Source organism: Triticum urartu, chromosome 7A (genome assembly GCF_056163025.1).
Source record: "Triticum urartu cultivar PI428250 chromosome 7A, HENAU_Tu73, whole genome shotgun sequence".
NCBI classification, from domain to species: domain Eukaryota; kingdom Viridiplantae; phylum Streptophyta; class Magnoliopsida; order Poales; family Poaceae; genus Triticum; species Triticum urartu.
In genome coordinates this window covers 5392725-5418777 of record NC_141879.1, presented here as the reverse complement: position 1 = coordinate 5418777, position 26053 = coordinate 5392725, and the positions used below count along the sequence as shown (strand labels likewise).

General features: G+C 44.8%; 1 protein-coding gene and 2 pseudogenes across 2 annotated transcripts; 1 reads left to right on the top strand and 2 right to left on the bottom strand.

Moving 5' to 3' along the window:
• Positions 1–8280: 8280 nt before the first annotated feature.
• LOC147956759 (uncharacterized) lies at positions 8281–9136 on the bottom strand (annotated as a pseudogene).
• A 3967-nt stretch (positions 9137–13103) lies between these two features.
• On the bottom strand, positions 13104–18849 carry LOC147956758 (disease resistance protein Piks-1-like). Its single transcript, XM_087535309.1, has 2 exons — positions 17788–18849; positions 13104–15659 (listed from the first exon to the last, which is right to left on the bottom strand). Exons 1-2 carry the CDS (start codon positions 18609–18611, stop codon positions 13142–13144), a joined length of 3342 nt encoding a protein of 1113 aa, XP_087391435.1. The 5' UTR covers positions 18612–18849; the 3' UTR covers positions 13104–13141.
• A 1608-nt stretch (positions 18850–20457) lies between these two features.
• On the top strand, positions 20458–25809 carry LOC147956757 (disease resistance protein Pik-2-like; annotated as a pseudogene). Its single transcript, XR_015611319.1, has 4 exons — positions 20458–20649; positions 21252–21463; positions 21971–22998; positions 24022–25809. The product of XR_015611319.1 is annotated as a disease resistance protein Pik-2-like (transcript).
• The last annotated feature ends 244 nt before the right edge of the window (positions 25810–26053 follow it).

Here is a 26053-nt window from a genome sequence, read left to right as displayed (position 1 = left end):
ATTGGTCCCGGTTGGTGCCACCAACCGATACCAAAGGGCCTCCTGCCTGGGCTCGCCGCACTGGTCACGTGGAGGCCCATCTGTCCCGTTTTGTGTAAGAACTGGGACTAAAGGTCTAGGGCATTAGTACCGACACTTTAGTCCTGGTTCAAAAACAGGGACAAATGGCCCTTACGAACCGGGACAATAGACCCTTTTTCTACTAGTGCTACGTGCTTTATGGCTCCCTGATAATTGCAGGCTGGAGCAATGAGTTTGCAATCTGGTGAAGACCGAAGCAAGGATTTTTCCCGAAGATGTGCCGACCGCCTGCCACCACCGACCGCCGCCAACTAACCACCAACCAACAGAGGCCAACCTCAGTCTGACCACGGGATCCCACGATCCACTGTGACAAGACACACACCACCCCCTGTCCGAAGCCGCCGTCCACCATCGTAGCCATCACCACCGCAGGAACCAACGCTGCATCGCGAAGTGCAGCACCGAGATCGATGCACCTCGCACCGGATCCAATCGGAGCTGCACAGGCACCGCGGGCCGCTGCCCCCCGTCCACCTCCACCACGCGCAGCCTAGGACGGCCAGCACCGTCGCATCCCGCCGACGGCGCGCGCCCACCGGATCTGAGCATGGAGCCCCGATCCACCACCAAAAAATGGCGAGCTCACGCTCCTCCACCGCCGGAAGAGGGAGAGGTTGAGGTCACCGCTGCCTGGGGCTGCCGCCCCAGCGCCCAACGCCGTAGATGAGACCAGGAGGCCAGATCTGCCCTGGTGCGCATCTCCTCGATGCGCGTCGCACCGTCCAGGGCCGGCCTCCGCACGCGACCGGGAGAGAGAAAGCCCGCTGCCGCCGGCTGCCGGGGTTTTGCCCAGCGGAGGTGCCCGACGGCGGCGAGGGGGGGGCTGGGGTAGGTGGGGGTGGCAGCGTAGAAGGCATCATGAACCGTAGTTTGTAGCTAAAGATTGAAAAAAACTTACAGAAAAAAGTTGCGATGACTCCACCCGAGCCCACGGACGGGATGGTGCCGGTGTTGGCCAACCTCCGCGCCACTGGCCACTGAAGGAAACATTGGTTCGCCGCCTCTCTGTCACATCTTTCTATCACACCTCCTCTGCTCCGCAGAGACGCCCGCGGCCCAGCCCCACGACCACGTGTGCTGGCGTGAATCGCCGCGCTGATCGGACGGCCACCAAAATTCCACTGCAATTAGAGTTTTTTTCAAGCAACTGACACTGCTCTAGCAAATCCTTTTTTACTGTGTATTGATAACCCACAAGTATAGGGGATCGCAACAGTTTTTGAGGGTAGAGTATTCAACCCAAATTTATTGATTTGACACAAGGGGAGCCAAAGAATATTCTCAAGTATTTGCAGCTGATTTGTTAATTCAAGCACACCTGAAAGACTTAATATCTGCAGCAAAGTATTTAGTAGCAAAGTAGTATGGAAGTAACAGTAACGGTAGCAACTTTGTAGTGATTGTAGCAGTAGCAACAGAGAAGTTACTTAACAAAGGTCAATATGCAACGAGCTCGTAGGCAATGGATCAATGATGGATAATTATCTCGGATGACATTCATCATGCAACAGTTATAGCATAGGGTGACACAGAACTAGCTCCAGTTCATCAATATAATGTAGGCATATATTCTGAATAGAGTCATACGTGCTTATGGAAAAGAACTTGCATGACATCTTTTGTCCTACCCTCCCGTGGCAGCGGGGTCCTATTAGAAACTAAGGTATATTAAGACCTCCTTTTAATAGAGTACCGGACCAACGCATTAGCATTTAGTGAATACATGAACTCCTCAAACTACGGTCATCACCGGGAGTGGTCCCGATTATTGTCACTTCAGGGTTGCCGGATCATAACACATAGTAGGTTACTATAACTTGCAAGATAGGATCAAGAACACTCATATATATTCATGAAACATAATAGGTTCAGATCTGAAATCATGGCACTCGGACCCTAGTGACAAGAATTAAGCATGGCAAAGTCATAGCAACATCAAACTTAGAACATCATGGATACTAGGGATCAAGCCCTAACAAAACTAACTTGATTACATGGTAAATCTCACCCAACCCATCACCGTCCAACAAGCCTATGATGGGATTACTCACGCACGGCGGTGAGCATCAATTATTATAGATTTCATGCAAGCCACAATTCCAAGCTCATCCTCGGCCACTTGGAGAGCTATTATTGCTGGATGGGAAGCATTGACCACTGGTCTTATCTAGCCGGTGGGAGATGGATCCAGTATCTCGATTTGGAACGATAAGTGGATTCCATCAACGGCTACAATGGCTCCCCAAGTTCGACCTCCAAACACCACTATTTCGGTTGTCAGCGATTTAATTGACACATGCACCTGGTCATGGAGGAGCGAACTAATCTGGGACATGTTCATACATTCAGATGCGGAAGCCATATTGAACATACCCTTGCGATCTGGAGGAGGTGATGATTTTCTGGCATGGGCACATGATACTTCAGGCAACTACACCATCAAGTCAGCGTACGGAGCTCTAGTGACTCGCAACGAGCATCAACCTCCATAGGAAGGGCAGGTTACCGGTTCCATATTTTATAACCAACGGATGTGGAATTCGCTATGGAAGCTTAATGTGCTACCCAAAGTTAGAGTTTTCTACTGGCGAGTTTTAAGGGGTATTTACCAGATGAATGTACACTGGTAAATTGGCATATAAGGGAGCAGAACCTCTGCAAAATCTGTTTGGCCAATGAGGAGGATCTGGAGCATGCACTATTGAAGTGTACCCATGCAGAACGCTGCTGGGAGGAGGCCCAACAACTATTTGACTTTCATATGCCAATACTGCATCCAGTAACATGGGCCAAGGATATTGTAACAATTTACTTCCAGAGACCGAGCTGTTATAGTCTCAGTCATGTGGTCGATATGGCATTCTAGAAACAAGCTGACACATGGGGAAGATAGACTTGATCCGGCGAACTTAGTTCACCGCACTAGGGAGGCACTAGCCCTCTTGGATATACCCCGATGGCACGTTCTAGTAATGCCGGGACATGGGTAGCGTCCTCCTGAACCAGGCTTCGTCAAGATCAATACGGACGCCGCAACCAAACGTGAAGATGGTAAAGGAGGAGCAAGGGGTGTTGCACGCTCCCCTGTTTCTTTTCTTGGGGCGTGGAGTAAACCATACCTTGGAGTAACGGATCCTCTCATAGCGGGCGATGGCAATGCGAGAAGGTGTTATTTTCACCAACCTGAGGGTTTTTTTGAATGTCGTGCTGAAGACGGACTGCCTGGAGGTAGTCAATCTCTGGAAAACTCGTCACTATTCTCGATCGGTCGTGGCTCCTATATCTTAGTAGAAATTGGAGAGCTTGCTGGTAGTTTAAATTATTTTGCTATTCATCATGTTGTAAGATCAGCCAACGGTCCCGCTCATATCTGTGCCAAGCATGATTGATGTAACCGAAAGTTGGATTGACAATGTCCCTAGCTTCTTGACCAGTAGCCTGTTGGCAGATTGCTCGGCGAACGCTTTTATTCAATAAAGCTCTGAGTATTTTCCCCGTAAAAAAGAAGAAGACCGTGTCCAGGCGCCAATTAGCACTCGGGCATGACGCCAGAGGAGACCGTGTTACCATCATGATGTTGAGTGCAAGGAGACATATGTATGCGCTCGCGGTCCAATTTGAAACCCAGCAGAAAGAACAGTTGGTTCCGACTCTTCACATCTATACACACGCGTGATGCTTGACATGTTCCTTTCTAGATCAACGAAAGCAATCTTGCATTCAAACCGCAAGCTAGCTTTGACTCAATCTATAGAGATATTAAGCTTCCATGATTTGAAGTGTTGTGGTGCTTTGGGGTTGTGGGGTCGTTAAGGGCCTCACATGTAAGGTTATGTGCTACGTATCTATAGAGATACTAAGCTCCCATGATTTAAAGTGTTGTGGTGCTTTGGGGTTGTGGGGTCGCTAAGGGCCTCATATGTAAGGTTATGTGCTACGTATTTAGTTTTATTTCTTATTCTCATTTTTTCACATTCTTATTCATGAGAAAATTGTGAGTATTAAAAACATTTTTTGAAAAAATTAACATTTTGTCCAGATTCATTATTATTTATTAAATTTGTGGATATTTTTAAGTTCACGGTCATTTTTAATGTTTGTGAACATTTTAAATTTGAAATCTTAATTATTTTTTGAATATTTTTTGAAATTCAAGAAGTTTTTTCTAAAATCAATGATTTTTAAATTTTCAACAATTTTAAATCCTTGAAAATCTTTTAATTAAACTAACACTTTAAAATAAAAAAGATAACCAATTATTACGGAGCTGGCGGTAGGACGAGCGGAAAAAGAAACTAAGCAACCGAGAGCTTCATGGGGCGGCCCATATGCAAAGTGTTATAACACCAATTCCACGGTTTTCGCGTGGTATAGGAGCTCCCAAGAGGTCCAAACACCACCAACGATTGATATCAAAGTCGAAACTGGTAAATACATCGCAATCACACATCAAACAACTTCACTATCCTCTCGGACCTTTCTTTCGCATTTGATTTGCATGCCCCCTATAGATTTGACCCGGAGCCAATGCCAGTCTTTTTTGCAATCAAATGCACTTGAGCTAGTCACTAAGTAAGGCGACAGCACCAAAAGATGTGCATGTGTCATTAGGCCATTGGATTACTCAACAAAAAGTGAAGTGTCAAACGATGAAGAAGAACACTTGAAACCAGGCACTGAACCCTCACCTGGCTAACCAGATAGATTACTTCTATCTGCTAGCTTGCCCTAAAAAAAACAACAGTTCCACATATATCTCGGGTGCTTTTCTATTCGAAACACAAGGTTGTCTCCAGAGGCAACCTGGCACGAGATATACCAACGGAAAAAAAAGACACCACCAAAACATAACTAAAACACAAACCAACAAAGATAAAACCCAAACAAAACAACCGGTCAAAATAATCTACCGGATATAAAAGAGTTAATCATGACTGTGAAGAATGGTGCTGCAAAACGCGCGTTAGCCTCTAGTCATTTATATATCCCCATGAATTTCAATAGCATGAACATGGACGACGTACGGGATACATAGGGTCCAACTGTGTACTTATATGTTGTCGCTAAAAGAGGTCATCTTGAGTTCACCAAACAAGATGCTCGATACGATCGGCCGGCCACGAAAGGAGACAAGTGCATATCAACTTACCCTGAAGTTTAAGTTACAAACTTCAAAATCAAAACCGTTTAGAACACACCCACTCTTCAACTCTGCAGACTGTCTTTCAGTGGCTGCGCGTGGTAATTAGAAACTGTCTTTCAATTCTTTGGTCCTTACAAGGTATTGAAACGCGTGGGAGGAGTGGCTTGAGTTATTTACCCAAAATGATCATACTTGTGGCTACGGTAACAGATCGGTACTGCATTTGAGGCAGAGCACAGAAAACCACCAAAAGTGGAACTAAACTGTAATGCGAAGCATTGACGCTGTGTTGTAGCTGAGAAAACAGCGAATCCGATAGGTGGAGCCCGCCTGTCAGGCCGACGTGGCGCGGGTTGACGGACGCTGTTAGACGGCAACAGCCGGCCGTTTCCGCCCCGTGTATGAGTGGCCCGCACCAGTAGCTGTTCGGACCAGACCAGACCAGTTCATCCCGCTCGCTCTTCCTCTCTCTCGACTGCGACTACCACCGGCGCCGCCACTGTCGACTCGCCGCCGTTCGCCGCTCCACCATGGTTTCTTGGAGCGACCAGTCCAGCTCTTCTTCAGACGGCGAACAAGTCAGTAGCCAGGTATGCGTGTTCGCCTCCCCCGTCGAGGGTTAGGGTTAGGGTTCATCATTTGTTGATTTTTTACCAGGTCGTTGATTTGTGATATTTGTGTGCCAGTTGGCTTCCTAGGACTATCCCTTGCTATGAATGAAGTGGTATTGCTCACGATCTGTCCTCTCGTTGTATGCATCGAGATGCGTCAGGCTAGTTGCATTTGAATCCTTGGACACTGGAAGACGTTTTCTTGCGTGTGCTGAGAAGAAGGTAGTGTTGTCTCACCTGATACTTGTCCTGCTATTCTACCAGGCCAGATTGTGGAGACAGCTCTTATCCCTCCTGGTGCCAATCTGAGTGAAGGTTCGCTGGGCCACTACACCACAACTGATCTCCTCTTTTTTTTTTAGAATCAGATGTTGCTGATCTTGGCACGCGTTTTCCTTAGTGGGCTGAAAGTGTAATGTCATCTGGGCCGTGGGCCAGTTCCAGCTATGTACTCGTAGTAACAGCTTGTAAGTGTGCGTGGTTAGGAGGGGATCGGTGGTAGGTGAGGATAGCTTGGGGAGGAAGAGAGAGGGTGAGAAGGAGAGAATTGAGATGAGCAAATGGAATACGTTTCAACAGCCTCCTGCTCTGTCGCGGCCCACACGCGGACGCGGCTCACAGCCCGCACACGCACACACCAGCCCACTGGCACCAGTCACCGCTCAACGCCGGCCTTCATCGGCGGCGGCCGGGACGCGCGCGCCCATCTCGCGCTCAGTGCCTCCTTCCCGCACGCACGTCCTCTTCGTCAGAGAACACGACACCCCAGGGCCAGGGGTGCGAGGGAGAGGCGGCGGCGCAGCGTCGTCAGCTGAGGTAGTACTGATGAACCTCTTCTTTATTTTACTTCCACTGCAGTGCACTAGACAAAATCGGTTTTGGGGATTTCTTCCCCGACTGGGAATACTGTTTGCAAAATTAGGATTAGGGTTTGCAGGGATGTTTCTTTCAATTGCCGTGCTGACTCACTTCCTCCTGATTGCTAATGTACCGGAACGGTGCTAAAACATCAACACTTCATTACCTATAAGACATCACCGTGAGCAAGTAAACATTATTAGTTTCTTAAACATGTTTATCTCGGACGAGACTTGCCTGCTCCCCTCCCGTGTGCCCATCCGTGCTCCCGCATACGTGGCTTGATTTGATTGGAATAAAATAAGGCCCGGCCCCACCCCCTTAAAATCAGGAGGGAAGATGATTAGATTAGAAAGAAAAAAGAAAAAAAAACAGCCGTTAGATAAGGTGGGAGCACGGATGGGAACACGGGAAGGGAGCAGGCAATCCGGATCCGTTTATCTCTACTGGTCTGTAGCAAATACTACAAGTAAAACTTAACATGATCATTAACATGCTAATTACGCAGCCTAAGACATAACATGATCTCACAATCGAAATTAATTACGACTCTAACATGATCAGATCAGCTCTGATTCCGTTGTTGGATATGAATTGACTTCAGATTAACGTTAAGTTTCTGTTAGGATCTGGTAGAAAAACCATGAATGAAAAAACAAATAATCAGGTTGTGAGAGACATTAATTACCATGCAAAAACTACTAAAATACCACAGAAAGATAAGCTCAAAAGAAGTTATTCTAAAGTGAGAATCCAAACTATAAAAAAAAGTTACCATCCTAAAAACAGTAAAAGTCACCAGGTCTTTATAACAATATTTACCAGGAAAGGGGAAAGAAAAATAATCAAATGCACAAAAAATAGTAAAATACATGTTCAGAACAGTTTTGCGATGCATGAACACGCATGAATTTATCTAGACCTTGTAAGCCACCAAACAAGCAATAGTCTTGGCCATATTAGGGCTTAAGCTGAAAAATATGATAAAAAACAAATAAAAATCGTGATAAAACAGATGGCAATACATAGAAGGTAAAAATATGACAATGGAAAATTACCGGTAATTTCCCATAAGAAAGCTTGTCCCTCTGGACATCCATCTGAAGAACTTTCGATGCCAATTCATTCGTACACACATTAATTGTAAAAGGACCATTAGGCAAGATGATACCAAGGCCAGTTAAGTCAATAGCATCTATATACAGAAGCTGGAGAAACAGAAAAGGTCATTACAATCTAGTTGTTTGGCAGAATAAGATATACAATCCAAAAATCATGGGAACAAAAAAAGAATAGGGGGACTAACATTGTAGAATAAGAGGCAGCCCGTTGTAGGCTTTCCTTTTGAAAGGGCTTTGTGAAGCTGATCCGCAATAAATTTGCACCAGTTGAAGTTTTTACATTGCCAATATTTTGCTGTGAAAAAAAATGAAAACACATGAAACAATAGAGGTAAAAAATTATCAGGTGCATTACTATAATTACCACACTTTCAGAAAAAGTTATCATGTGCATTACTACATAATTACCACACTTTCAGAAAAAGTTATCTGGTGCATTACTACATAATTACCACACTTCATATCACAAAAGAAAAATCAAAGGGACAAAAATTACCACACTCCAAAAAATCAGGGAAAATTATCAAAGTGCATATGTGCATAATCATCAGACTAAGAAGCAAAAAAGTTACCAGGTAAAAAACAAAAAAGAAAAGAGATAAAAAGTGTGAACTAGAAAGATAGCCAGATGTGCTTACCAACACAGGATACCATCTGGTGTTGATCTTGTTGGAAGTCGTCGGCGCCATCACAGTGCTGGCAGCAAGCACAAGCCACAAGCCCTTGAAATTGTCATCATGCCGATTAGTGCTCAAGATAAGGTTTAATACATCCACAGTTTTAGAAGCATGTCCAAGATCACCAAAAAGATCTCCCGCAAGTTCAAGCTGTGCATCTGTAGGAACCTTGAAATCCACCACAATATCACCTCGGGGCACACCCATTATACGATGCACAGACTCTTCACTGACGGTAACCTTCCGCGACCAGGTATGACAACCTCACGGGAATCAGGGTCGTGTAGACCAGCAAGCCATTGAGAAAGCCGATTAAACAGATTATCACACTTGATATTCCGCAGACTAGTGAAATCCATGTCATCAATCGCGGACATTCTCTCATCTGACATACCCTTACAGGCAGTCACAAGAGCACTAGGAGAAGCCATGTTCCGATCTGCGGGAGGCTTCTGCTTCTTTAAGAGGTTCACCTCCTCAAAGTCATCATCTAATTTGCGCTTCCTTGGCATTGTGACCTGACACACAAGAATACCAAAGAGAAAGAAGTGAGCATAAAGGATGCAGGCTGTTGAATTAATAGTCACACACATATTCTTATGATACATTGGTAACATGTGAACATACAACAAGATAACTCATCCACAACAGAGAAGGACGAAAACAAAATAAGGACATGTGTGCTTCTACTAGATATTGAATACCTGATTTTTTTTTTGCTTATGATACACCGTTAAAAGGTATGTATCGGGCAAGATAACTTATGAAAATTAGTGATGGCAACAACTTACACACAAACACATATATTGGACATCAGAGCACTAAGTATTAAAAAATCAGTGACATGATAAATTTTACAGTAGACTCCTGATAAATTATTCATACCACTGATGGTAATATTCACAATTAAAGTTCAGGTAAGTTAAATGATGGCACATCTATCAGTTAGAAACACAAAATGCATCACGAAAATTAGGGATGGCAACAACTTACACGCAAACACATATATTGGACATCACATCACTCAATATTAAAAAATCAGTGACATAATAAATTTTACAGTGGACTCCTGATAAACTATTCATATCACTGATGGTAATATTCACAATTAAAGTTCAAGTAAGTTAAATGATGGCACATTCGTCAGTTAGAAACACAAAATGCATCATGAAACCAGACACCAGTGATAGTGCTAGAACAAGCAATCCATCATGACAACCTAAACACAAAACGAGATGAATTGCATATAAAACACACAAACAGTATGGGATTATCACCAGCAACCTAATTATACAGGTGGTAAATCAATTCCTTCACTGCAACCATAGGAGCATGATAAAACGGAGCCCAACATAGATACAGCGTGAGGAGAGTCGTTGTAAAATCCCCGCACCAAACCCTACCGGCGACCAAAATAACGGCAGAAATCATCATAGGATAACGGCGGCGAACCATAAATGGAGACATAATTGTTTTGCATTTAGAAAAAAGCCTAGAAATCAGAATCGAGCCGTGTAGCAGAGGAGATCAGTTCAAAAATTACGGCAACTACCCACGAAATCGAAAACGGCAAATTAAGCACTAAAATGATGTGCATGCGAAACAGAGGCTAACAAATAGCAAATGCACTACGAATTGAACATATTGGGCGCATTCCTCGTCTGTTATAACCTGCGACCAATCTGACGAACATCCCGCCACTAACGGCGTCGAGAAACAGAGCACGAACTACTGGGGCGGATGTGAGGGGGATTGAGCGATACTCACCGGTGGAACAAAACACTGCCCCGAGAATCGGCCGGAGAAGGTGCCGCCGCTCGCCGTCGACGGAGAGAGAGCGGGGGCGGAGCGGCCGAGAAACAGAGAGCGGAGCACCGCGCGGTTACCAAATGAATCGAGGGAGTGGCGGGGAGGGAGGAGTTAAGTCACCGCATCGAGGGGGAGACGGTTCGAGCGAGTCGGACATGCAGCGATGGCCCACACACCAGCGAGAGAAGAAAAGAAACGGCTCGCTGGAACGAGTAGCGCGCGTTGGATTCAAATCGACGGCATCCAGATGGTGTGACGTATTTGCAATCTGTCACAGGGTTGCCAAATACATTTTTCGTTAATAAAAATCTAAATTCTCAGGTCGAAGGACAAGCCACTGCTCTCCGCCTGGCGTTAATTAATAATCTCAGTTCATTAGCATTGTTATGATGATGATGATGTGTATTGTGAACTGCCTGCAACTTTAGGTTTCCTTCCGAATTGACAGTTTCAGACTCTCGTTAAGAGAAAGAAGAACAGGTTAAGTCCTTGCCGGCCTGACCCCAAGGCTGTTCAAATTCTGAAGAGAACATATGGCCCACCGAAACTGACAGGGTGCATTTCAACATTATATGGATAAACATTGCCATATCTTTGGTTATTTTCATAATCTCCTCGGTGCACTACGTTCATCACCCAAGGCGAAATACTTCACAACGCAATACCTAGTGCCCTCCAACGCCTTGATCAGCTCAGCACAGTCAGTTTGGAGGCTCCCCGGTTGAGCAGTCTACTGCAGGGCCATTTGGTGGCGTCCTCCTCTGGTAGCAAGAAGCTCAGCTTCGACTGATTCAGGATATTTATGCGAAACAAACCTATGGACCTGCCCTGTTTATAAATGTTTGTTGAGTATGGTTAAGTACTGGTGTCACACTTAAGAAGTAATCTCCAATATATTTTCTCACTAGACAACAACAAGTATGCTCAAACGAGAGCATCTGGGTCACATTTTGGAAGCTGAAGCATATCAAGTTGTATCGTCCCCACAAGCTAGAGCAAAAATGCGAGGAGACCTGTACGCGCGAGCGTTAGAGATGGCCGCCGGGAAGCCCTGCCGCGACGCCGCCACCTTCCACTGCTCCAAGACCGATGAAAACGATCCCTACGACGCCTGGTCGGGCGCTGATGACGGAGAAGGAGCCGCCAGTCAGCCTGGCATGGCCTCCGTGGTCACCGTCAAATATTTAGTTTAGTGTTTTATTTTATGGTTTTTAGTTAACCGGACGAGGAGGCTAACTACAGGACAAAAGCAGATGAAGCTAACTACAGGACGTGGATACGGAGAAGTATTCAGAGTTGAGAAAACAGAGCAAAAGCAGGTGAAGCTAATTACAGGACAGACAAGAGTTGAGAAAACAGAGCCACCAGAAGAAAAGAAAAAAAACTTACCAAATGGCCTCTGAATTTTCGGTGGCCGTTGGCACTGTGTATTCTCTGAAAGCAGCATCTCCGTCCGTGTTCTGGTCAGAAGGAGGAAGATTGTCGGGCCCTAGGTCGACCTAACGCCTGAATCCTCAAGCTACAGGCACCTATTCAGAGTCCAAAAAGCAGAGGAAGCCACAGGCAAGTATTCAGGGTTCAGAAAGCAGAGCAAAGCACAATTGCAGTCTGTATCTATATATGCATCAGTTCTCATTGCCTATCTTTCTCCACTACTTCTGACTTCACAAAGCTCGCTGATAACCTGAGTCTTACTAGAGGTCCTAACGAAAATGAAGTCACTGGAACTCAACAGAGTTTGCAATCCAGGCCCTGGGCTCGAAAGACAGACAGCATTAGCATCATCGTCATCAAGGGATCTCCTGCAGGCAGGCAGGCCGGGATGCCGGAGGGACAGTTCACGGTCAATATTCCTGTTGTGGATTCTTCAGATCCTGAACACATAAATTCAGAAACAAGCACATTCGGTTTCATTTATCATACTTTCTGCCTGGGCATCCTCTGGAGCCCTGAATTTTCTGCTAAAAGATTCTTTCTGCGCCTTTTGCTTGGTACATGATGCTAATGATCTCTTTATTTTTACAGATTAGACAGCCTAGTGGGTCTGTTTGGAGATGGTTGTCGGCCAAGTTCTTCAAATGCTCCACTTGGACTGACAAGGATATCTTATGGACTGGCAAGGGAAGATGAAACTGCGCATACTATTGCATATAAAATATTCTCATATGTCCAAATATTGGTTGAGAACAAAAAGAACTTTGACCTCGGTAGATAAAAATAGACAGTAATAACGTTATAAATGAGGTCAGTATATGTTTCAGATTCATCAGTGTGAGGTATATATGTTCATGAATACGTGGTTTTTGACAGCTCTGATCAATTTATTCATAAGCAGTACAATTTTTAACGCGGTGCTTCAAAGTGTTCAACGGTGCTTACTGAAATGAGAAATGAACAAGTAACACCGGGAGGAAAGCCACAGCATTTTACAAATACAGGTGCACGGCCGACAAATGTACTTGGAAGCTTGCACAAGTAATACTAGTAACTTGGACGGGCAAAGAACAAACTGCATGTGCGTGTGCGCGCAACGGGAGGAAAGCCACAGCATTTTCCTTACAGGGTGCCAACCATGCATTTGCCTGAAGAAGAATGGCCGCCATATATGTATATATATAGTTGAAGATGATTGCGATGAGCAAATAACCTTCAGTAATTAATTAACCTGAAAATAAAGACGACGGTGGGTACAAGCCAGTGTGTTAGTGGTCGGTCTGTTGTGTTGGTAAAAAAAGAAAAGAGATTGATTACGAGTGGGGAAGCCATGGAGGCACACGTACGGACGGCTTACCTCGCTCAGTCGTGTGTACATTTACCTTGTCAAGGAAGAAATCCAAATCACGCTGCTGCTGCTTCCATGATCTCCTCCCACTCCTTGATCTCGCCCGTCCCACTGCTGCTTGAAACCTCCTGTGCACTGTTCCTCTCCGGAAAAGACACGGCGCCAGTCTGACTGCTGTTCGAAACCTCCCGTGCCAAGCTCTCCTTTGCTGGGAAACACTCGTCCTTGCGGCCAGTGGCACGAAAGCTGATCTTGTTGGGATGCTCCTGGGCTTCTTTCCTCACGACGTCAATCATGGCGCTCATGCACGGGCTGCTCTCTGCTGCTCCTCCATACCATTCCCAGCTGCATCTAAATCCGACAAGCCAGAGGCGCCGGAGGTGTCTGATACCCAGAACCGGAGGGTCTTTATTTGCAGGTGGAGGTGGTCCACCGTAGAACTGGAACTCGAACTCAAGCATATCCAGCATAGGCATCGCTCCTTCCTGGAAGGTGACAACCGGTGGCACGCGGCTGTCAACAACGAGTCGGTGGAGCCTTGGGAAACCTTCACCGCTGATGGTTATGGGATCTCTCGGGACGACCTCCAGCCTTAGCGTAAGGTCACCCAGGTGAGGCATCTCCCGCAGAATCTTGAGATCCTGCTCCTCCTCTAGTTTGCATATCCTGATATCCAAGGAGCGAAGGTCGTTGAAGTGATCCTTGATCCACTGGGGAATGTGCATGTGTTTTGTGCCAACAATTAGGCCCCCTGTATCACCTTCACAACGAAGCATTTTAATGGACATGATCTCCGTGGCTAACACGCGGGACACAAGATCACTATTCTTCCAAGCTTGGCGGACGCACTCGGGCACTCCCTCCAATTTTGAAAGCTGGCCTGCTTCCCATGGTAGTACACCGACAGTCTCATTCAAATCCAAAATCTTCAGCTTCTTTAGCCCCCCGACTTCTCTTGGTAGCTTTACCACCCCTGTACCACTCAAGAGCAGTCGTTCCAGATTTTGCAGATTCCCGATCTCACGAGGCAGCTCTGTGAGCCTGGGGCTGTAAATCAGGTCAAGAGTCTCCAAGTTCTCGAGGTTCCCGATCTCACTCGGCAGCTTGGTGATCATTGTCCAACATGCCTTCAGGGTTTTCAAATGCTGCAATTTCCCAATCTCCCGAGGTAGAGTGGTTATTCCTTTGCTACCACCAAGGTCCAGAGTCTCTAAATGTTGTAGGTCCCCGATCTCCCTGGGCAGCTCCCTGAGCCATGGGAAGACCACGTCTAGACCCTTCAACTTCTTCAGTCTCTCGATGATCTCCCTAGGCAGCTCTGTGATATCTGTTCCACTCATGCCCAAAATCTCTAAATTCTTCAGGTCTCCGATCTCTCTGGGCAACTCCGTGATCCTTGGGTGAAAACTCACATATAGATTCTTCAACTTCTTCAGTCTCCCAATCTCACTGGGTAGCTCTCTGATCCATGTACCGCTTACGTCCAGAGTCTCGAGATAGTGCAGCCTCCCTATTTCTAGTGGTAGCTCACTAATTCCCAATCCCTTTATACCAAATAGGTGCTTCACATGGAGCAGCCCACAGATATCCTTCACATGATGATTCCCAAGAGCCTTTTCGATCTGAAGATCCAACACTCGCACGCGTTCCAACTTCTCAAAGGGGAGTCCCAGAGGAGCTTGAAAAACAACAAGAGATCGAATCTGAGACCAATCCAATCCAGAGAAGGGTTCCACCCCCTCCGATGCATCATCACCACCCGAATGCTTGTCAATACATAGCCGATGGATTCGACGGGGATATGACGATGTGATGTCGGAACTGTAAGTAATGAAATTATCTTCTTGTGATTTCCATCTAAGGAAATTGTGCATCATCGGATTCAATTGGTAGGTACTGTCATGATTGTGCTGCATCAATAATCCTCTGTCACAAAGCTCTTCAAAATAACCGTCTGCTTCATCCACTTTATAAGTAAATCCTTCAGCAACCCATCGCATCACCAGTTGATGCCTGTAAAATTGGTAATTCTCAGGGTATATACTACAGTATAGCAAGCAAGTCTTCAACATATGATGAGGAAGATCATCGTAGCCAAGCTGCAGGCTTTCTACCAATGGTTCAAACCCTGGAATGTTCTGAATTCCAATTTGCTTAACTTGCTTCTCGATCATATCTTGCAGAACACATGCCTTTACATGTACCCCTAGTTGTTTCTGTTGCTCTTGGGCCATTGCCATTGCCAAGAACATGCAAACTTGTGCTAATGGCACACCACCACACATGCGCACAATCGGGTGGTCACAGTCAAAACCTTCTCCAACCATGTCAGGCTTCATCTGAGCAGCGACATCTTTCTCATCAAGTCTATAGTGCCATTTTCTCTCTCTGCCATTCCTGCTCCATACAGGATACATTCTGATGTAGAGATTGTTAGTAATGAAATCATCTCTTGGTACAGAATGAATACGAGTTGTCATAACAATTCTGCTGCCAAGTTTGCTTTCTGGAAAAGACTTGCTGATGACATCCCATTCTCCATGATGCCATATGTCATCAATTATTACTAGGTACCTACGCAAGTTGGTCGCACAAGAATAAGATAGTTAGTAGACAGACACCACATGAGGCTATAAATTCGTTCTTGATTAGTTCACATTCTACATCGTATATATAGTTGTGGCCAATCAATTGACTGCATGAGAACAAGCGTACGCAAACATGCCACGGCCCCCAGCTTCTTTGTAGTTGTAGCAAGGCTGCCCGAGCCATGCTACGGAACGGAAAGGTCATCAATATAATGGCAATTGCATGGGTGTGTTGTTTCAGATATACTATATATTCACGATGGACATCGGCATCTGCTCCCACTTGCCCATTTTCGGTCAACTTTACTCTCTTGCTTGCTATCAATGATCTCTCCCACACAATCTACACATGTTTACCGTTGTTGTTGAACGGCAAAAGCATGTAATTACAACATGACTATATATCTAATGAGAATGGTGCCTCACATAGGTTGACTATGTAGTGGTCAATGAACACCCGTGGCGGATCCAGGAATTGAACTTAGCCGGGGCGGAACATTTAAGGTCTAAATTTTTTATGGACAAATGCAAGTCTGCTCAATGTTTCTTGGAGAACTACTAACATGCATGGAATCCTGCTACTTGAATCATTCATTCCATGGTCCAAAATGTCCAACTCCATGACTAAAGATACATACAGTAGGTGCACAAGCTGCATAAATATGCTAACAGTTTGAAACAATGGATAACAAAGATATTTACCCTAAGTTGTAAGTATATGAGGAGGGTTTGATAGATGGCCTCTACGGTCTCTCAAGCCATGATGATGTTCTATATTCTTCTGTCATCAATCTTCATTTTTTTCCCAAGTGTCGGATCAGGCTCGGTATCAGCTCAACTAAATTCTAGAATAGAAGCCCCGATTAGACACAAGGACTGTTAGACACTTCAGGTTCATGAAAAGAAGCTTCTAAAGTGTTTGCATTAGAGGCTTCAATGGTCACTTGAGATTTAGTACTTGGGGGGGTTTCAAAATAGCTAGCAATTGGTTTCACTTTTTTTATAGATTCCGTACATTACAACATCACCATGTTCACTAATTGGCTAGAAACGAAGGTCAATATCAGTAAGAAAATGAACTCGGCAGTCCGTTGGTGTGTGCCTGCTGGTTGGGCTTGCTAATTTTGCAAAATGCAGCTGACCGTTTGTACGAGCTGGATGCTGTGTCGATGCTGCTTCCTCCCATACCGGCCGCATCCGGGACTGCTTCTTTTGGTTCGCCCATCCGCGGATCTGGATCAGGTGACTGGCGGCCGGCGGCCAGCAGCCGGCGAGGCGGAGCTCTGTGGTGTGGCGGCGACGACTAGGTTACGCTCATTGTCTGCCTCGCTCGATTGGGGAGTGCCTACCTGATCGGCGGCATCCTAGGGGGCTATGGGCTACAATTGGGCTGGGGTGTGACCGTATCTGTATTGGCCCATGGACAAAACGAATCGTATTTTTTGCGTACGTGATTCCGGCTACCTGAGGCAGCCGACCATACTCGCCCCTACCGTGGCGGCGCCGCCACTGATGAACACCATGGAAGTTGGCACTCAGTCTCTCATTGCCGCCGTCGTCACAGACATAACCACGTCACCAAAGCAGGCCGGCTTCGGTGGTGGCACCAGGAGGCTGCGGTAGGCCAGATGCTCCCTAGAGATCTACATGCATCGGCTCCAAAGTTCAAACCTTTTGGTAAGTTGTCTGCTCAAATCTTTTGGAGTTGTGGATTGCACGAATATGCATAGTCCTGGGATGGAGTTGCGGGGGTAAATTTTTGATTAAATTTTGTTTGGAGTTGCGGGATGCCTCCCATAGGTTGACTATATAATGGTCAGTGAAGTCAATATGCGGACGACAGAGGGAGGACTCTTGTCGGAGTACTCCTTGGCTTATCATTGCCACCGTCGCCAAGTGCAGCCACAACCGCACTACCACAGCAGGGCTGCTCGTGATGCAGTACGGCTTCAGTAGTGCCACAATTGACTAAATTATGTTCAAAATTGCGAACAGCTTGACCAAATTAATTTTTGAAAGCACATTTTTCTTACATCTAAAACTGAAATCCTGGTCCTCACAATGCACATTTAAAAAACATTAATTAAATAGAAGCTTACTATAAACTTGCCCACCTTTTGTCCTCTAGGAAATTGGATATGGCATGGACGATTTGTTTCTCCGTCCGTGCTTCGTTGCCAGCAAGTGGCTCAGCTCCTACTTGTTGGAGAATACTTGTGAGAACCTCCTTCATGTTTGGAGTTGGAGTGACGGACACAAAAGCCCGGCACTGGAACTTATTTTCAATCTCCTCATACACAAGGCGGGCAAGGGTTGTTTTCCCCATACCGGCCATTCCAACAATGGATGCAGTTTTGAGCTGCGGCTGCACTCCTCCTACCAGGTATCTAATGAGGTCATCCCTCCATCCGTCCATACCAATGACCTCTGACGCATCCTTGCGGACAAATGGAGCTTGAGGAGGTGGAGGTGGTTTGCTTGGGGCGCTGGATTTGGCGTTCTTTCTTGAAAGTAAGCTGGATATGGATTCAGCACACTTGTTCTTCTCCCACTTCCACTTGCTGTGGCACCGGGCAAACACATCATCTACTCTTGTCCTGAAATCTTGGAAAGGGCTTGCTTTGATCTTAATCTGCACCATCAAGTGGTTGTTTCTGCTGCTGGGTTCCATGGTGAGGATGAAGTCATCGACAGCGTCCTCCATATCGGCGGCGAGATCCAGAGCTTCATTCTTCAAGTCCTTGGATTCTGCATCGAGAATCTCGTTCTCCCATATCATCCATAGGATGGAGTGCACAGACTTGAGCTTGGATTTGATGAACCTGACATCCTTGCGAGTTCGGCGTCGAAGCTTGTACTGGCTGCCCAGTAAAGCACCCAGCTTCGCCACGACGGGTCCCAAGGCCCCTGTGGCAGCGGTCACAGGAGCTTCCTCCATGGATCAGCTAGGCCGGATGCACTAGACTGGAGTGCCTCCGCTGAAGAACATCCCTGCTCTCTGTATGTGTATGTGTGTGCATGCGCCAGTCCGGCAGCCAATCTTGTGAATTGTGTCTATCTGGGTGGAGTGTGCACGACCTCCAAATGGTCGCTTCTGCTGGTCATCAGAACAGACATGAGATTAACTTAACGCAAAACACAAGGAGGCTAGAGAGCTCGTTAAACCGGCTTTGATTCCAACCAACATGAAAATGGTTCTTTCTCTTCATGATCTGGCAAAGCGGGAGTAAGTGGTGACAGATAGTGCAACGGGACAGAGAAGAATAGATGTGCTTCTTTTGATTTTTCTAATGAATGGCCAGTCCCACAAGCGATCTCAAAGATCTGCACCAAATTTAGAAACAAGCAAAAGCCAGAAGACACGAATGGTTGCCTAATTTCTTGTGCCCTCAAAAGAAAAGCCTTCATATGTTTTTCTTCTTCTTTTCCTTTTTATATTCAAAAGGTTTTTACTTTTACTTTCTTTTCCTTTTGAAAAAGCACCAACTTACTCTCAGTGGCTATCACTATCCTTGTAAATATATAAATGAATATCACTAGCAAAGAAAGGAACAGGATGCTCTCCTTTCCTTTGTGTCTTTGGTGTGTGACATGGATTGGCATACTTACTCCAAGAATAGAATGTGAGTGGATGCTTTCCCTAAAAAACGAGCAAAGCCTCATTATATTAATATTAGTAGAGTACAACGGTGACCAGTGAATGACCCCTCAAATTAATATTAGTACAACGGTGACCAGTGAACATGGCATGCCAAACTGTGATCTCAAGACAAAAAAGCAAGCCTCGTTATATTACGGCCAATATAATAACGCTTGCTGTCTTGTGAAGCAACAAACATATATACTCAAAAAATAAATAATAGATGCTTTTCCTTGTCAAGCAACCAAAGCTACTCCATGCATGCATCAGCCAAAGCAGAGAGGGCAGCAGCCTTCTTCGCCTCCAACTCGAATGATGATACCCGTGTTTATTTTTATGGGCGACATGACCAAAGCGAAAGACAAAGGCACAATGAAAGAGGGCACCGCATTATACCTCCCTCCCTCTGGTTATGCCGTAATGATACGATCTTTGACTGAATCAATGTATCTTTTTCTTTTTTTGCAGGCTATCTATATGTGTGCCGGGTGGTTGCAATCATGGTGTTACTGTCGACATTTATGAAATCATGGATCTTGGTTATAGTGCTACTCCTACATATGTTCTCGGATTATATCTAGTTGATATAGAGTACATCTGCGATTGGTTGTGTGTGATTCTTGTGGTACAGAGGTCAGGAGAGTTGTATTCTCAATCATACAGAAAAATGTTGTGCCTGCCAAATGACGACATTGCACAATGACAAAGTTGGGGTGGACATCAAGTGGCGACGGAAGGTGGAAGGTGGACGTGGCAAGCCATGTCGGAAAAAATCTAATGATTTCAGTCCTCCAATATCTCTGAACAAATCCTTTGAATCATAATTTCTCCCTCTTCCTAGCATGTTTTTTAGTTACGTGGTCAAAGTTAAATCAGAAAAGAATGTGCCTTGTGAACAGCCCCAACCTTTATATGCATAGCCAGGAGAATGGATATATGTGTCTTAAGTACTCCCTCCGTCTCACGATATAAGAACGTTTTTGACACTACACTAGTGTTAAAAACATTCTTATATTGTGGGACGGAGGGAGTAGTAATTAAGCGCAGTATAATTAATTAAGTAGTTATCTTTGGCCATTAGCGCACATATATTGGTATACTAGTACTATTAGCTGCTGCTACCAACTGAACCGGACGTCCGGACCTCCTAATTTCTCCACCGCCTTCTTTCCCGTGATTGGCGAGCTCCTTTGTGTCACTCCTAGTGTCTTCGTGTTTCCACCAGTTCGTCCATCTGCCTGCCCGAGAACGACCACGCCATCCATAGGCCTCCGCCGCTGCCGCCTTTGACGGCGGCCACTAACTGCTAGTGCCTACTCGGTGGCCACCGTCACAGGTGCCCATCTCTGGTCCTTGCCCTCCTTGTTTTTCTCTCTCACTTTTTTTCGAGGGAGGGAAGATCGAATTAATCAAGAGCATAGCTTCTTGTTTGTTGCCAAGAAGTTGAAACTGCCAATCAATTGGAATTGTTGAACTATGTAATTTCTAGAATTTCTTCAACATTGATTTCACAGCTCTTCCGTGTCAGTTTGCGGGATAACAGAATGAAGTTCATATTGTGGTTAGCTGGACAGATCTACTAGTCGTGATACAGTAAAGACTAGAAGATCTAGCATATATCAGTGATTAAAATTTCACCACAACGAACAGTACCAATTGCCATGTTTTTAAAGGTTATTTGGTTGGGGACGATTGAGTACTCACAAGAATTGTTTCATGTTCTGACTGGACTGTATTTTTTTCTGAAGCCTGGGTATTCTGAATACCAAGCTGACTTGTCTATATGGGTCTAGCGTTTTCTAAATTAACTTCTCACCACGATTTATGGAATGATGACAGCCTGTACGATATTTTGCCATTTCTTTTATAGATTGACAACTGCTGAGGAGGTGGGCAGGGAAGTGAACTCTGTCTATTTTTTATCTGAACTTCCTGCAGAACTCATACTTTGCTGCGCTTGCAATAACGGAGAAGAAGATGAAGTTTGTGGTGGGTCATTAGGAACGACCATGAAGACTCTTTTTGGCAAGCTGGGTCGGCGGCCTTCGAGGGTGTGCGTCCGCCTGTGCACCTGACGCCTTCGAGGGTGGATGCCCTGGCCAGTGACTGCTCAAGACTCCTTAGCAACCAGCTTATTGTCCAGTTTGCAGGTGCCTCCTATGCTCCCAATCTCCATTTTCTGTTGTCTGGTAGTTTTTTGTTCCCTTGCCATGGCAATTGATGTTACCAACCAACCATCATCATTGAGTGTGTTTTTACTCAATTAATTAGCACTGTGGCATATAAAAAAGTATAAATTGGAAAATGCCATTCAGTAAATTCTTGAAGTGCATAATGTCCACAATTTCCTCAGCATCATATGCAAGCATAGACATGGGATGAGAAACTTTAGGTATTGTTTGTTTCCATTTCATTTTGGTCAGGGGGTAACATAGTTGTGTTGACATATGTTGTGGTTACCAATTCTGTAAGCCGTGATATATGGATAGAAATTTGGGTCTGTTGTTTAGCGGTGATAGGTAAAACTTAAGTTTACATAGGTTCCTTGATTAGGACAATTTGACATTCACAAGAATTGTTTCATGATCTGATTATACATGTGGAGCCTTTTTCTATTTAGCTATTTTCGATGGTGACCGTACCCTTTTCTTTCATAGATCAACAACATCAGGGGACAGATTGTACTAGTGAAGTCTTGCACAGAAAAAAGAAGACCTTTATTAAACAGCAGAGAAGGAGAAGATGGAGTTTGTAGTGGGCGCTTCGGAAGCCACCATGAGATCTCTCCTAGGCAAGTTGGGCGGCCTCCTTGCCCAAGAGTACACTTTGATCCGTGGTGTCTGCGGTGACATCCAGTACATCAACGACGAGCTCGCCAGCATGTAGGCCTTTCTTGGTGACCTGGGCTCTGCCCTGGACGACCATGATCGCCGGCTCAAGAACTGGATGAAGCAGATCCATGACATGGCATATGACATGGAAGATTGCATTGATGATTTTGCTCATCGGCTCCCTCAAGACTCCCTCAGCGATGCAAGATGCTCTTTCATTGTGACGGCAATCTATGAGGTATGGACATTCTGGCCTCGCCGCGACATTGCTTCCAAGATTGCCGAGCTCAAGGTCCGGGCACAATACATTGCTGAGCGACGCAACAGATATGGAGTGAACAATCCCAACCCAAGAACAAGCTCTGGAGCCGGAGCAACCCATGCTGTTACGTATGGCATTGCTGAGCATTTGGTTGCAAGCCGTCAGCTCATTCGCACAGAGAACCCCGTGGGAGTGAAGGTGGACATGGAGCAGCTCGGGGGTTGGCTAACCAAACGTGATAAAGGCTCTCATCGAGCTGTTGTGTCCTTGATTGGATTCGGCGGTGTGGGAAAGACCACCATTGCCATGGCACTGTACCGAGATTTCAGGAATGAATTTTACTGCCGGGCATCGGTCAAATCAAGCCAAAAGATAGTCAAATCAAGCCAAAGGAGGAGAAGGAGGGCAGCAACACAGGGAAGTTGGAGAAGAAAAGCCTAGTGGAAGACATTAAAAGCTCGGTGAAGAGAGTTGTGTCAATGCTCTCTGGTCACAGGCCGCAAAGCAATGATGGCAGCACTCGGAGTAAGATAGAAACAATGAACCATGACCAACTTATAGAAGAACTCAAAAAGCGGTTGGATGGAAGGAGGTACCTCCAAATCATAGCTTTGCTTTTTCTATATATAGCTGTTTAGCGTAACAATTTTATCTTAAGTATGTACAATGGTGACTGAAAAATGGGAGTTTTTAAGAAAGAATAAATACAAAGTTATATATGTAGTGGTGCCTTGCTTACTAAACACTAAAATATTAAGTTTGTTGAAGTTGCACAAGGAATATTTGGGCAATTTTTATAACTGAACTTTAACTTGTTACCAATAGCAAATTTAGTACCGCTGCATATATATAGAACCTAGACTATATTTCAAATTAATATAAACAACATTTCTTTGAGAAAAAATATATTACCCAGGCTAGTACTTAACTTGGGTGCGTTGCACAAGCTATGCCAGACCAAACAAATTTTACTATAAATTTGAATTTCTGCAACATTGAGAAAAAGGCAGCAAGTAACATACTAAATTGGACCAAAAAAATTAGAAGTAAAAAATGAATCCCTCCAATTCATAAATAGGTCAGTTCGTAATTGTTGTGTTTGTGTTGAATTTGAATACATATAGGTTTACTCTTGGACTATTGAGAGGTATTTTTGTTGTTGTGAAAATGTCCTGTACAGCTGGCCTGAACATTTTCACAAACGGCACAAAAGCGTGCATCGAATGATTATAGTAAGAGCAGTTAAGCAAAAGCCCAGCACAAAGGGCGAACAACCAAAAAGCCTGAGCGATAGTACAATCGCCTGCCACCACTCTCATCTCTCTAGCTCGTATGTTTTTTCCCTATCTTTTAACATTTTAATACATGGATGTCTAGCCCGTTACACCAACGAGATATAGCTAAAATTAACATTTCTAGGTAAATATCATCTTAGTTTTTGAAAAAAAAAATATGCAAGTAACTATGTATTATATACTAACGCATAAATAAACATCAAATTCGGAAGATCTAGGTGATCACCACATTGATGTGATGCATTCTTTCTCACTTGTATGAACTTAAGTGAGTTAGCACATTTCTTCTCACTTGTATTTTGTTTCCTTTTTCTTGGCAGGTATTTCCTCTTGGTTGATGATATATGGTCTGTAGAAACATGGGAGACCATTAGAAATTGGTTGCCACATGATAATACAAAAGATAGTAGAGTGATAGTAACTACAAGATTTCAAGCTGTTGGTGTGGCGTGCTCAGAAAGAGATGGAACTGATTATCTGCACAATGTTAATGTTCTATGTGATGCTGACTCCAAAAGTCTATATCAACAGGGTGTTTCTGAATCCCCAAGCAACAAAGAAAGCGACAGAATGGATACAAGATCTCAAGCTATTGATACCGAGTCCTCCGAAGTAGATGGAACTGATCATCTGCATTCAGCTGATGTTCCTAGTGATGCCGATGCAAAAGATCTGCTCAAGGATCGTGTTTCTGATCCACAAGGCAGCAAAGGTCAGGAGAAAGAAGGGGTCAATGAGGAGATATGGAAATATTGTGGGGGCCTGCCTTTGGCCATAGTCACCATGGCTGGCCTTGTGGCTTGCAACCCAACAAAAAACAGTGATCATTGGAGTAAAGTTTGCAAGTCATTATTTCCAAAAACAGTGATCATTGGAATAATACAAGTGCTTGATCTTGAGGGCTGGAAGGGTTTGACAGATAAGCATATGAATGACATATGCAAAATGCTTGTGCTGAAGTATTTGAGCCTCCGACGAACAGAGGTTTCTGAGATCCCATCAAAAATCGAGAAGCTCCAGTATCTAGAAACTCTTGACATAAGGGAGACAGATGTCGGTGTGCTGCCCAAAGCTTTTGGGCAGCTCAAACAGCTTCGTAGCATGCTTGGAGGGAACAAAAACACAAAGAAGGCTTTGAAGTTGCCACATGAGAAGAACAAGGAGCCGATGAAAGCACTTCGGATCTTGTCAGGGATTGAGATCGGTGAGGACTCGTCAGCTGTAGCAAGCCTTCATCAGCTGACAGGGCTAAGGAAGCTTGCCATTTACAAGCTCAATATAAGGGAGGGCGGTCAGACCTTCAAACAATTACGCTCCTCCATTGAGTACCTCTGTAGCTGCGGTCTGCAGACATTGGCAATCAATGATGAGAGCTCTAATTTTATCAACTCACTAGACACCATGACCACTCCTCCAAGATATATCATCGGCCTAGAGTTGTCTGGCAAGATGGAAAGGCCTCCACAGTGGATCAAAGAACTCAATAACCTCTATAAGCTGACCCTTTCTGTGACAGTTCTTCGGACTGATACTTTCAAGCTCATCCAGGACCTACCCAAATTGTTTACGCTGACCTTTACACTCAGTGCAGCCAAGGATGATAGGGACATGGTGGACATTCTTGAGGAAAATAAACAGCTTACCGACAGGGAGATCATTATTCCACCTGGAGGATTCAAGAGTCTAAAGCTGCTTCGCTTCTTTGCAACTATGGTGCCAAGGCTGAGCTTTGCAGTTACAGGAAAAGAGGTAATGCCAGCACTGGAGAGGATTGATATGCGGTTCGAAGCCTTTGAAGGGATTTACGGCATCGAGACTCTCAAAAGCCTCCAAGAGGTGCATCTCAGTGTTGGTAATCAAGCAGATGAAATAACCAAGTTTTTGGTAGATGATTTTTAGGACACCCCCAATTACTTGGATCAAAAGTACGCCAGCAAGTGGCCAAAGATAATCACAGAGTGAAGAGATTGGAATATGTCACATTATCTTTCAGTTGACCAACAAATCATCTGGTACGTATTGTATAATTAAGTGGGGGTTGTTTCATCAAGTCTGCATCACCTTCTCGAGGGCTAAATAAACAGACTGCATCCATTATTGATTCTTGTAACGCATGTATGTGGTACTGTTGAATCCATCACTGATTCTTTTAATTTGTACTTCTATTGTAGTGTTACTTCCATTATTGATATTTTTGAACTTACCTCATGTTCGGTTGTGGTATGTATATATCCCACAGTACGTGTTTGATTGAGATATTTGTACCTTATACTCCCTCCGTCCGGAAATACTTGTCCTAGGAATGATTGTATGTAGACTTATTTTAGTTATAGGTACATCAGTTTTATTCAT